This window comes from Halichoeres trimaculatus, unplaced genomic scaffold (genome assembly GCF_033239565.1).
Source record: "Halichoeres trimaculatus isolate MK-OKI-2021-1 unplaced genomic scaffold, fHalTri1.1 fHalTri1_scaffold_19, whole genome shotgun sequence".
Classification (NCBI taxonomy): domain Eukaryota; kingdom Metazoa; phylum Chordata; class Actinopteri; order Labriformes; family Labridae; genus Halichoeres; species Halichoeres trimaculatus.
The window spans coordinates 26,712,958-26,723,770 of record NW_027437197.1 but is presented as its reverse complement, the minus strand read 5'-3'; the positions used below and the strand labels follow the sequence as shown (position 1 = coordinate 26,723,770).

General features: G+C 37.2%; 1 protein-coding gene across 1 annotated transcript; it reads left to right on the top strand.

Moving 5' to 3' along the window:
* Positions 1-1,867: 1,867 nt before the first annotated feature.
* On the top strand, positions 1,868-7,425 carry LOC141808583 (histamine N-methyltransferase-like). The gene is made up of 7 exons (XM_074695248.1): positions 1,868-1,993; positions 2,114-2,255; positions 2,743-2,795; positions 3,049-3,156; positions 4,687-4,817; positions 5,225-5,318; positions 6,788-7,425. Exons 2-7 carry the CDS (start codon positions 2,122-2,124, stop codon positions 7,138-7,140), a joined length of 873 nt encoding a protein of 290 aa, XP_074551349.1. The 5' UTR covers positions 1,868-1,993; positions 2,114-2,121; the 3' UTR covers positions 7,141-7,425.
* The last annotated feature ends 3,388 nt before the right edge of the window (positions 7,426-10,813 follow it).

Sequence of the window (10,813 nt, the reverse complement as noted above, 5' to 3'; positions counted from 1 at the left end):
GGCCGTCAGTACAGACAGTTGATGCCTTTCATGAAGCCATCTTCACCACTTTAAGTAATGTTCCCAAAAGCTTCCTGGAAACACTTGCACCAAGCATGCCCAAACAAATTTTTGAAATGATTAACAAAAACTGTGGAGCTACTCATGACTGAGTCCTACTGAGAAAAACTTTTGTTCTGGTTTGGAGGGATTTTGTAATTTTTTTCTTAAACTTTTGATCAGCTAATAAACAGCCTGTTGCGGTTTACTTGTTGTTTTCAATAAATTACTTTTTTAAAGTGCTTTTTGGCAAACTCCCCCTTCTTGCTTTTGCATAATTTAGCTCTGCTTAAAACCTCATTATGATCTGAATGTGCAAAAGGGAAATTCTATCAAGTTTTGATCAGGTCTGTATTTGATAAAAGAAAAAAGATGGAGGGTCATTTTTTTAATTCTGATGTTAATTCGTTTTGATAAAGGAATAGTTAAACTTTCTGAGCAAAACAAAGCAAACAAAATGTAGGCTCCGTATCAACAGGTCTAGGAACAGATTAAAGTAAATGGGTGTATAAATTTAACCAAAACACAAGAAACACTTTGCATTCATGGCCCACGCTAAGCACAAAAAAATCTATCATTCATGGCATGCGGGGTGTACCACTGGGGTACTGGGACCATTTTCATTTTTAGAGATGTATTTCATTTTAAGCTCATCAGATCCCATTAGTCGCTGTAATGTGATGGGCTGCAGTGAAACACCTCACACTTTGGAAAACGATGAAGATGAGTTCTTAGCCTGAACGAAATGTGGAAAATGTTAGATTATTTGGTAACGCTTTATATTAAGGTCCTGTAATAAGCATTAATAAGACCTTTGTAAGTACTTATAAGATGCTTATTGACATTATTATTTGTTTATAAGACTATATAACTGCTTAATAAGTGTTTAAGAAGGTCATTGTAATAGTTAATACATGACAACTTAATCTTTAAGGTATATGGACCCTAACCCTAACCCTCTTTGTTTTTTGTCTTCTGCTTTTGTCTCTCATGAGCCCTACCCCAGCCCTTCCCCTAAGCCTAACCATTTGGGGCCCCATGCCTAAACGTAACCTGTGGGGCCTAACCCTTAAAATGACGTTATTAAACACTTATTAAGCAGTTATATAGTCTTATAAACAAATAATAATGTTAATATATAAGCACTTACAAAGGTCTTATTAATGCTTATTACAGGACCTTAATATAAAGTGATACTGATTATTTAATTAAGTCTCAATGAATGGAAATGAAATGTTGAGATGCTTGCAAGGTTTTTTTTAGTTTGCAATATTAATATTGATAGTTGATTATTCAAAAGAAAATTTCTTGTGTATTAGGGTTAACAGAGTATCCATTATCAGTCTAACTGTTCTCTACAACAAAGCGTATAGTTAATGATTACTTTGAAAGACTGTGTGGACTAAAACCTTCAAGCCAAACTGTTTTAAATAAGTCATACATTTACAAACTTATTAAAGATGCTTTCAGGACAAACACTGGGTACGGGGAAGAGCTAGCATTTGAATGATTTGTACAACACCAAATTAGAGACTTGCTTTTCTGGGAGGGTTTATCCATCTACTATATACCCCAGTGGAAAGTTCTCTTGGATACATTTGTCTACTGAATTTTGGCTGGCCTCTTTTTGTCATGTACAAATGTCTGATCTTTTGAGACTTGACTATGGCTTTAGCTCTAACTGTGGATGTTTGGGGATGGGGGTATGCTGTCAGTGAAGTGCTCCCATTGGTCTATCTCCCCTGTTGAATATTAACCCCTCATCACATGGATATGTCAATGGGTTGTAATTCATACAGCACAGCTGCAGTTACTCCTGGCACTTGCAAAGTTTAGCAGGGTTACATAACAGTTCATTTAAGGGGAGCAGCTTGTCTGTGGGAGGAGAGATCCACCCCCAGTAGGAGAGAGGGGAAACAATCAGCTCTCTGTTCTCACTGGACACAGACTAAAGGTAATAAAACGTTCTCAGTGTTTGATTTATGTCCAACGTGTTTTCTTTATGACATTTTTGATAATTGTAGTTTTTCAAGGTATAAATAACAGCAGTTACAGATTATGTGTTCATTTGCAGAATCCAGAATGGCAGAAGAAACGAAGCAGACCTGCTATGAGGGAAGCTCTGTTCAAAGCTTCCAGTTTTACCTCCAACACTCCGGGGAGCATGAGGCTATTCTGAAGTGTGCTCATGACATCTTGCCTGGGGAGTTTCAAAGGTATAAGAAAAAAATCTGAAAGTGCTTGTTTTTCATCCTATTGTTGTTTGTAAAACTTGTAAAAAAAATGTCTTTAATTTCACAAAGTGTTAGCCTTTATTTCGCCCTTTCTTTTTCAAAAGGCCTAATGCTCATTTTCCACGTTTGAATAGCTTCTTTATTGGCACAGATACACACTGCTTACTGTGCTTATAGGTGAAATAATTTTGGTGTATTTGTTTTTATTAGTAATGATAGCATTTCAATAACAACATTTACAGTGGTGAGACACTGGAGCTATTATATGCTTTTGCCTTTTTTTTTTTAATCAAAAAATGAGAAGTGAATATTTTGAAGTATTTTAGCAATCAGGACACAAAAAGTAATTTAATTTACATAATTCAATACCTATCCTTATACTCTGTGTTAAATTGTTGTACTGTGTAAATGTTCTCCAGTTTTTTGTCATTTATTTGTTCAAACACTTTTTTCTGATGTACCCATGTAGAATTGCAGCAGGTAAAAGCAGCCTGGGTGTTCTTGGTGTTGGGAGTGGTGGAGGTATGTAGCGAGTTTAAGCACAGTTGATATCTGCTGTGTGAACTGTTGATTGGCTTTCATAAATAATACCATCTTGGTGTGAATAATGCATGATGGGGTAACTCTGGGGTTTTTATGTAGTTAAACACATGTTCCTTGCCCTAAAATATCACAATCAACAAAGAATTGTATGTTTGTCAGGTCATAGGTACTTTTAGAAGGCAGTGAGATTTTCAAGTTCCAAAGCTGACCTGATTTTTTCTTGTTTTCCCAGGGGAGGTGGATGCTCAGCTGCTCACCCTACTTCAGTCTACTATACCCAATGTCCTGATCACAACTGACATTGTGGAGGGCAGTGCTGCACTCTCAGACAACTTCAAAGGTAATATCAATCTCCTCTGTCTGTCAGTTCCTCACTGCTTTCCCTGGATCTATGAATTCCAATAACCAGCTGGCAGTTTCCTGTTTCTAAGTGTTTATATATATATGATACAATATACCAATATACTATATTTATATATATATATATATATATATATATATATATATATATATATATATATATATATATATATATATATATATATATATATATATATATATATATATATATATATATATATATATATATGAGGTTAAAGTTTGATGCCTGCTTCAACCCACACCAACCCAACCTGAAAACTCTCCTCAGTCCTCCCTTTGTTGACGTGAGGCTTTTTTGGGTAAATGTGGAACCAGGTGCTTTTACATACGTATAGGGCATACTATATCTGATCCAAGGTCAGGCTGTTCACGTGTTTAAGTGTTCCCTAACAAGAAACTTAATCCCCAATTCCCCCTGGGTGCTGTGCCATTTCAAGGGGTGTTCATAGAGCAGCCTCTGTCATCAGTTAATTGTATGTATAAATGTGTCTTGTTATATGATAGCAATTCTAAGTTGCCATTCCCTTCCCAACATTGACCTTGGCTCGTTATCACCGTATCTTGAGGACTGTGTCACTAATCTGAGGGTCAAATTTGATCCTGATTCTAAATTTGAAAAACAGATCAGCAGCGTAGTGCAAAAAAGCTTTTATCAGCTACGCCAAATAGCTGAGATGAAGCATATTCTTTCCAAACCCGACTTGGAGAAACTAATCCATGCTTTTATTACATCAGGTCTTGATAATTGCAACTCCTTGTACATAGGAATTAACCAGGCTACCCTTGCCCGCCTCCAACTCTGGGTTAGGGGCGTCTGCTAACCCAGACCCGTAGGCGTGAGCCCATCACTCCCATCTGGACGTCCCTACACTGGCTCCCTGAGCAATACAGAATTAACTTGAAAATTCTGTTACTTGTTTATAAATGCCTGAACGACCTTGCCCCTCCTTATCTTTCTGACTTGCTCCAGCCTTACTGTCCGCCTTGATCCCTAAGATCAGCTGATCAGTTGCTGCTAGCGGTCCCTAAGACACGGTTAAAACTCAGAGGTGACAGAGCTTTTGCTGCTCTGGAACGAGCTGCCTTTAAAGGTCAGACAGGCCTCCTCACTTCCTGTTTTCAAATCCCTCTTAAAAACACTTTTACTCCGTGGCTTTTAATATCTTATAATTTATCATGTCGGTGGTCTTGTTTAAAGGCACTTACCGTGAGCTTGTCTGCTTTTTTATTTGTATGTTTGATTGCTTGCTTTGCTTTGTTTGCAGATGTTATATTTATACCGTGCAGCATTTTGGTTACTTTCTTTTAAATGTGCTATGTTAATAAAGCTGTATTGTATTGTATTGTATTCCAGTCATCACCAAAGCTGGGTAAAGAGTAGCTTTGTAATAGTTCATGATCAACTGTAAGGTCATGCTTTGTCAAACAAAATGTTTTAATTTAAAATTTGAAAACATTTCATTATTATCTTCTGTCTCCCGTCCTTTAGCTTTGGTAGCAAAGACTGCCAGCCTCCAGAAGGTTCAGTTCGTTTGGCATGTCATGGGCAGTGAGGCCTACGAAAAGCAAGTCAAAGCAAACGGAGACAAGGAGAGATTTGATTTCATACACATGATTCAGGTATTTTCATTTTGTTTTACTTCAAATTATAATTCAAAATTCAGAATTCTGGAGTTAAATTTTGCTTATGTATACTGCACCTTTTGCCCTTTTTTAGCTGATGAAAACAGGGCAGACTGAGGAGTAGTGTAGACAGCTGGTAGAATGTCAGTGTCTCCCTCTGTGTTAACACCTTCATTTACTAAGCTCCCCACAAAGTACATCTGCTGCCTTCCAAATCAAGTAAGCAGCATCTTGGCAGAACCTTTGGACTGCAGAATGACTGTCATAGGAACAGACCATTTTTCCCTTGACACCAGAGTGGCCTGACAGAAAAGCTTCAATTTAATACAGAATTTGTTGTTGTTATGCATGGAAATGTGCTTCAATTAAGAGACGAGTTTTCTCTACACCTCTGTCTTTGATAGATGATTTACTATGTGGAGAACCTTTCCAACACAATCAAGTTCTACCAAAGCCTTCTGAAGAGCAATGGGAAGCTTATGATTATTGTTGAAGCAGGTAAGAAGAACTTATTTCTGTTTCATGATTACATTCTAAGCTGCTTCTGTCTCAGTTACTGTGTGTAAGTCTAAAATACACGTCATTACTTTAAAATGATGTAGGCCTACATAAACATAGATCACAGATACATTGGTTTTAAGTGGAAGGCTATATTGTTTGTGTCATTCTGAGATCACACTTTTGAAAACATGATCAAACAGTTCCTTTCTCTGCATGACAACAGATATGGTTGTTTTAGTGGTCACTGTACATGCAGTTTGCAGCTTTTCACTAGATCTGTGAGCTTTGAAGTCTCTCATCTTAATCCTTGTTTGATATGTACACACACACACACACACACACACACACACACACACACACACACACACACACACACACACACACACACACACACACAAAAACACACACACACACACATATATATTTATGTGTGTGTGTGTGTGTGTGTGTGTGTGTGTGTGTGTGTGTGTGTGTGTGTGTGTGTGTGTATTTTTTTATATATGTGTTTTTTCTTCCTGCTCTTCCTGAACTTCTATCTCAAGCTGTCATATTAACTTAGAGACATCACATATTGAATTTTTGGCACAAAGTCACCAGAAATTTACCATTCCTTACAATGAATGTGCGCATTTTCGCATTAGAAATCATAACATTATGAAGAACAAAGGTATGCGTGTTTACAAACATACATAATTGTAGACATATACGCATATAACCCCCCCCCCACAAAAAAAGGCCATATCTGCATAAAGTTTTTAAAAATATAATTTAAAAAAAGTCAGAAAATAATTCAATAAAATAATAAAATATTTAGAAATATTTAGAAAAAAGGAAAAGAAAATAATAAGCTATACACACATACATACACATACAAAGTAATAGTAATACCAATAATAACTAGAAAATAAATTAATAATAAAATACCATTACAAGAATTAGAAGAGTTAAGTGAAACAATTACAGTTAAAAAAAAGAGAAAAAAATATAATAATAATAATAATAATAATAATCATATTTTTTTTTAATTAAAAAGTACCTAAAATAAAATAAATAAAAGTATATATATATATATATATATATATATATATATATATATATATATATATATATATATATATATATATATATATATATAACTATATATATATATATATATATATATATATATATATATATATATATATATATATATATATATATATATATATATATATATATATATATACAAATACATACACATACACATACACATACACATACACATATATATACAAAATGACATGGTCTGTTTTAACGTGTTTTGGGTTTTCGTGTAGTTTACCAAATAATGTCAGGGTGTTGATGGAAATGTGTCAATTAACTCAAGTCAAACTGAAGCCAGTCTGATGAAAACCCACCATGACTGTTAATTATGACAAAGAGTTTGTTCTTCCACAACTCATGTACTTAAATCTCCTTCTCTCCAGCTGGTGGCGGCTGGGACACTCTGTGGAAGACTTACAAGAAAGAGCTCTGCGTGCATGCCATCACAGAATACCGCTCCTCAGGTGAAGTTATTGCTTGCCTGAAGAGCCTGGGTCTCAAATATGAGGAACACGTCATTCCCAACTCATTTGACATCACTGAGTGCTTCACTCCAAGCAGCGGAACGGGACAACGCCTGCTGAATTTCATGACAGCACAGGATAACTTTCACCAGTCCTTCACCCCAGAGATCAGAGCAGGCATGTTAGACCTGCTCAGAAACAAGTGCAGCACCATAAAAGACGGCAGGGTACTCTTCAACAGCAGTCTGAGCTGCATACTCATTCATGCCTGAGTCCAGGACATGATCATAGATCCTGATTTCACTTCTTGTATCTGCTCTTCCTAACCTCTTTGTTAACAGAACTTTATGACTGCATATCTTGTTTTTTTTTTTTTTTTTTTTTTTTGGGGGGGGGGGTTCTTGTTTTGAGAGTTCAGGAGTTTTAACTCTTTCTTTTGGCCTGAAATAACTTTTGACACTTAAAAGTCTACACAATCAAACCATTATTTCTACATTGAAAAATCTAAATAAATCATTGATGGTGGCTCAGATCATTTCCAGGGACTTTTTGATTTCAAAACTAATCGCTGTACAGAGTGTAATACCGTTGGTATTTTTTAAGATGTAATGTGGTCTATTAACACAGAATTTGGAGTCAACCTGTAGCATTTTTTGATGATGTTGGACTAACAGTCTGATAAGATGAGTAAGCTTTTCTATAACCTGATGCTTTCTCTATTATATAATATTTTAGATTTCCAACACTGATCTGTAACTTTCACCAGTTTTACAATAAATCCTTTTAAAATCTGTCTGTTATCCTTTACCTTTTATTCTATTGTTATTGTACTGGAATTTAGACTGACTCTGTGGTATTTGTGGCGATAGTTTGGTTGTATTGACTCTGTAATCGAAAGAAATTAAACATTTTCACCACATACTGTTTTACCCTAGGCAGTAATGTAATCCCACTCAAGTGAAATTACACTAATGAAATGTTAACTAGATAGTTCCAGGCAAGTGATCAGACTGTTATCAAACCTTAGGTGCTTGTTAAGTGCAGAAAGAAAGAAAGAAAAAAAAAAACACTTTTATTTTAATCTTTCATGTTGAGTATCAAAAAAACAGGAGTGAAAAGTGACATTACAGACATATAAATCTAAAATTGTTGAGATCAAAATAAACAGAAATCATAGGTAATGATATATTTTTGAATAAAAAGAGTAAAAAAAATGTCTCAAAAATGAATAACATGCTAAGCTTAGTTATTTCTTTGGTGGGTGTGTCTGTCTGTGTGTGAGACTGTGTGTCTTTGTCTTTGTGTGGGGGTTGTAGGGGGTGCATTGCCATTTGATGCAGTCAGATAGTCAAACTAGGGAAACTATCATCTCACTAAATGTACCAGTTCAGTCATGGTTGGATTCCATAAGCAGAGAGGCGTTTTGAAAACAAAGGTTTTAGGTAAAGCATGAGGAACAGCAGATATAAACTGCTACATTAAGCATCCTTTGATCATTTATTGCACCCTGTTGTGTTCCATATTGTGATTGTAATATGGGGACTTATTACAATATTATATACTATATCCTGTAGACCATGCACCTGTTTTGTTAATTATCTATTAAAATTTGTAATCCTTCAGGCATTCACTGTTGGTAATTGTGATAGTATGTAGTTTTCCATCATTACTTTCAGCTAACACAGGTGTATTAGTGATATAACAACACTTAATTACCACTATCATGTACTTCAATGGTTAATAATTGCTTTTAATGGTTTATAGTTACCCAAATAATGTAGTTTGATGAGTAAAACACTGGTAAATGTTTGACTTTGACTCACTTTAACCACTTTAAGGTACCCTGAGGTATATGTACCAAAGCAATGCATTCGGGCAAATGTTTGACCTGCTAAATCTACTACTACAGTTTAGTTATTAGTGTTTACCTGCAGTCATATTAAACACGGCTCTGCATACTTGTGGCTGACTTGATGACAACTTTCATCCCCCCTTCACCGACACAGCTCACCCCATGAAAACTCTTTTTTTTGTGTAAAGCTAATCTGTATGTTCGTCTTACACATTTGACATAACTTGCCCTTCTCAATCTTTCTGGTGATTTGAGCATGGGTTTGTATGTTCTTCTTCTTCATTAAACGTCGTCTGCTTATCTAAACTTGAAGCATGCCTCAAAGACCGAAGGACCTAGATGAGCAGAAGCTTCTTATTGCTGAACTTGGAAAACTGAAGTCATTGTTCTTGGACCTAAACATCTCAGAGAGGCTTTCTTGTATGACGTCACCACCTTGGATGACATCAGCTTGGCTACCAGCCCCAATGTCAGGAACCTGGGAGTTCTTTGCGATCAGGACCTGTCCTTTAATTCTTACATCCAACAGGTCTCAAGGATGGCATTTTTTCATCTTTGTGACATCAGGAAAATCAGACACATCTTGTCTCAGAGTGATGCTGAGAAACTAGTCCATGCTTTCGTTTCTTCTGGGCTGGACTTTTGCAGCTCTCTTTTACTTGGATGTCCCAATAAGTCTGAGGACTCTTCAGCTGGTTCAGAACGCTGACTGGACGAGGGGGAGAGAGCACATCTCTCCAGTGTTAGTGTCTCTACCACTGGCTGTCTTTAAAATCTAGAAAAGTGTTTAAAATTCTTCTTCTGACTTACAAAGCCCTGAATGGCATCAGGCCATCCTATTTTAAAGAGTTTGTTGTTCAGTATTATCCATCTAGGTCACTGTATTCTCAGCACCAGGCCTGCACGACATACCTAGGGTCTCTAAAAGTAGTATGGGAGATCGAGTGTTTAGTTATCAGGCTCCTCTTCTTTGGTATCACCTACCATTTGTGGTCCAGGGGGCCGACACGGTCTCTACTTTTGATAGCAGACTTAAAACTTGGGGCTGGACAAGGTCTGAACTAGCTCTAAGGACGTGGTCACACTGGCCAATCGTGCCGTGCCTAAGCACGCTTCAGCCGTAAAGCACGTTTGGAATGGCCAGTGTGACCGCAACCGTTGTGTGCTCAAGCAGGATTCCCTTCCGTGGCACGGCTTACTTCATGCACGAGCACAAGCACGCGGACAGCACGTGTGATCCATTACGTATGATCCATTACGTATAATCACCACGAGCGCATCTCTCCACAATCATTTTAAACAAAGCGGGGGTGTCAGAGGGCTGTGTAGGGCGAAAATGACTTAACATAAGTCCAAAAGTCTAAAGTTGTAGCAGTGCTCTCTGTGTCTCATTGTGCTGACTCTGATGAGATCGTGCTTCATGTAAACAGAAGCTTCACGATGACGGAGGCGGGCTGTTCACGTGTCTGATACCCGCTAAAGTCTAGTTCATATAGGGGTAGTGTGACCGCTGGCCGTACTCTACAGCTGGGGAACAGCGCTACAGGGGGGCAATCGTGCTTAGGCACAGTACGGTTTGGATGGCCAGTGTGACCGTGCTCTAAGTCATGCAGCTATAGGTTTAGACTGCCGGGGGGAAACTGACACACAGCTTTCCCCCTCTCTGTCTGTCAGTCTAACTCCTAACCTTAATGGCTCATTACAGTTGCTGACCATACACCTCTCTGGGAGGCTCTGAGTTTGTCTTGTAGGTTCCTCTGGATCGGTGATGTGAAGAGCTCTCTTCTGTGCACCAGTCAATGCTGTGGCTTTGGATTATTGCGGGGAATGGCCTGCTGCTGTGGACCCATAAGTTTTATTTAAATGTTTAAAGGATAGTCCCTTAAGATGCAGCATCATGTTTTCAAGGGAGTCCTTTACATAGATACATAACTAAAGCAAATATTACAGAGTATACAAAACTGAACAGAAAAGAACAAAGACAATACAGTACATTACAAAACACAACATATTGACCCCACCATTCCCTTTCACCCCTCCCAATAATGATTCACATTTATAACATCTGAAAATAATAAATACCCATCATGATA

Coding starts and splice junctions, on each gene's coding strand:
- LOC141808583 (XM_074695248.1), top strand. CDS start 2,122: ATGGCAGAAGAAACGAAGCAGACCTGCTATGAGGGAAGCTCTGTTCAA. Junction 2,256..2,742: donor TTGCCTGGGGAGTTTCAAAG/GTATAAGAAAAA, acceptor GTACCCATGTAG/AATTGCAGCAGGTAAAAGCA. Junction 3,157..4,686: donor ACTCTCAGACAACTTCAAAG/GTAATATCAATC, acceptor CCCGTCCTTTAG/CTTTGGTAGCAAAGACTGCC.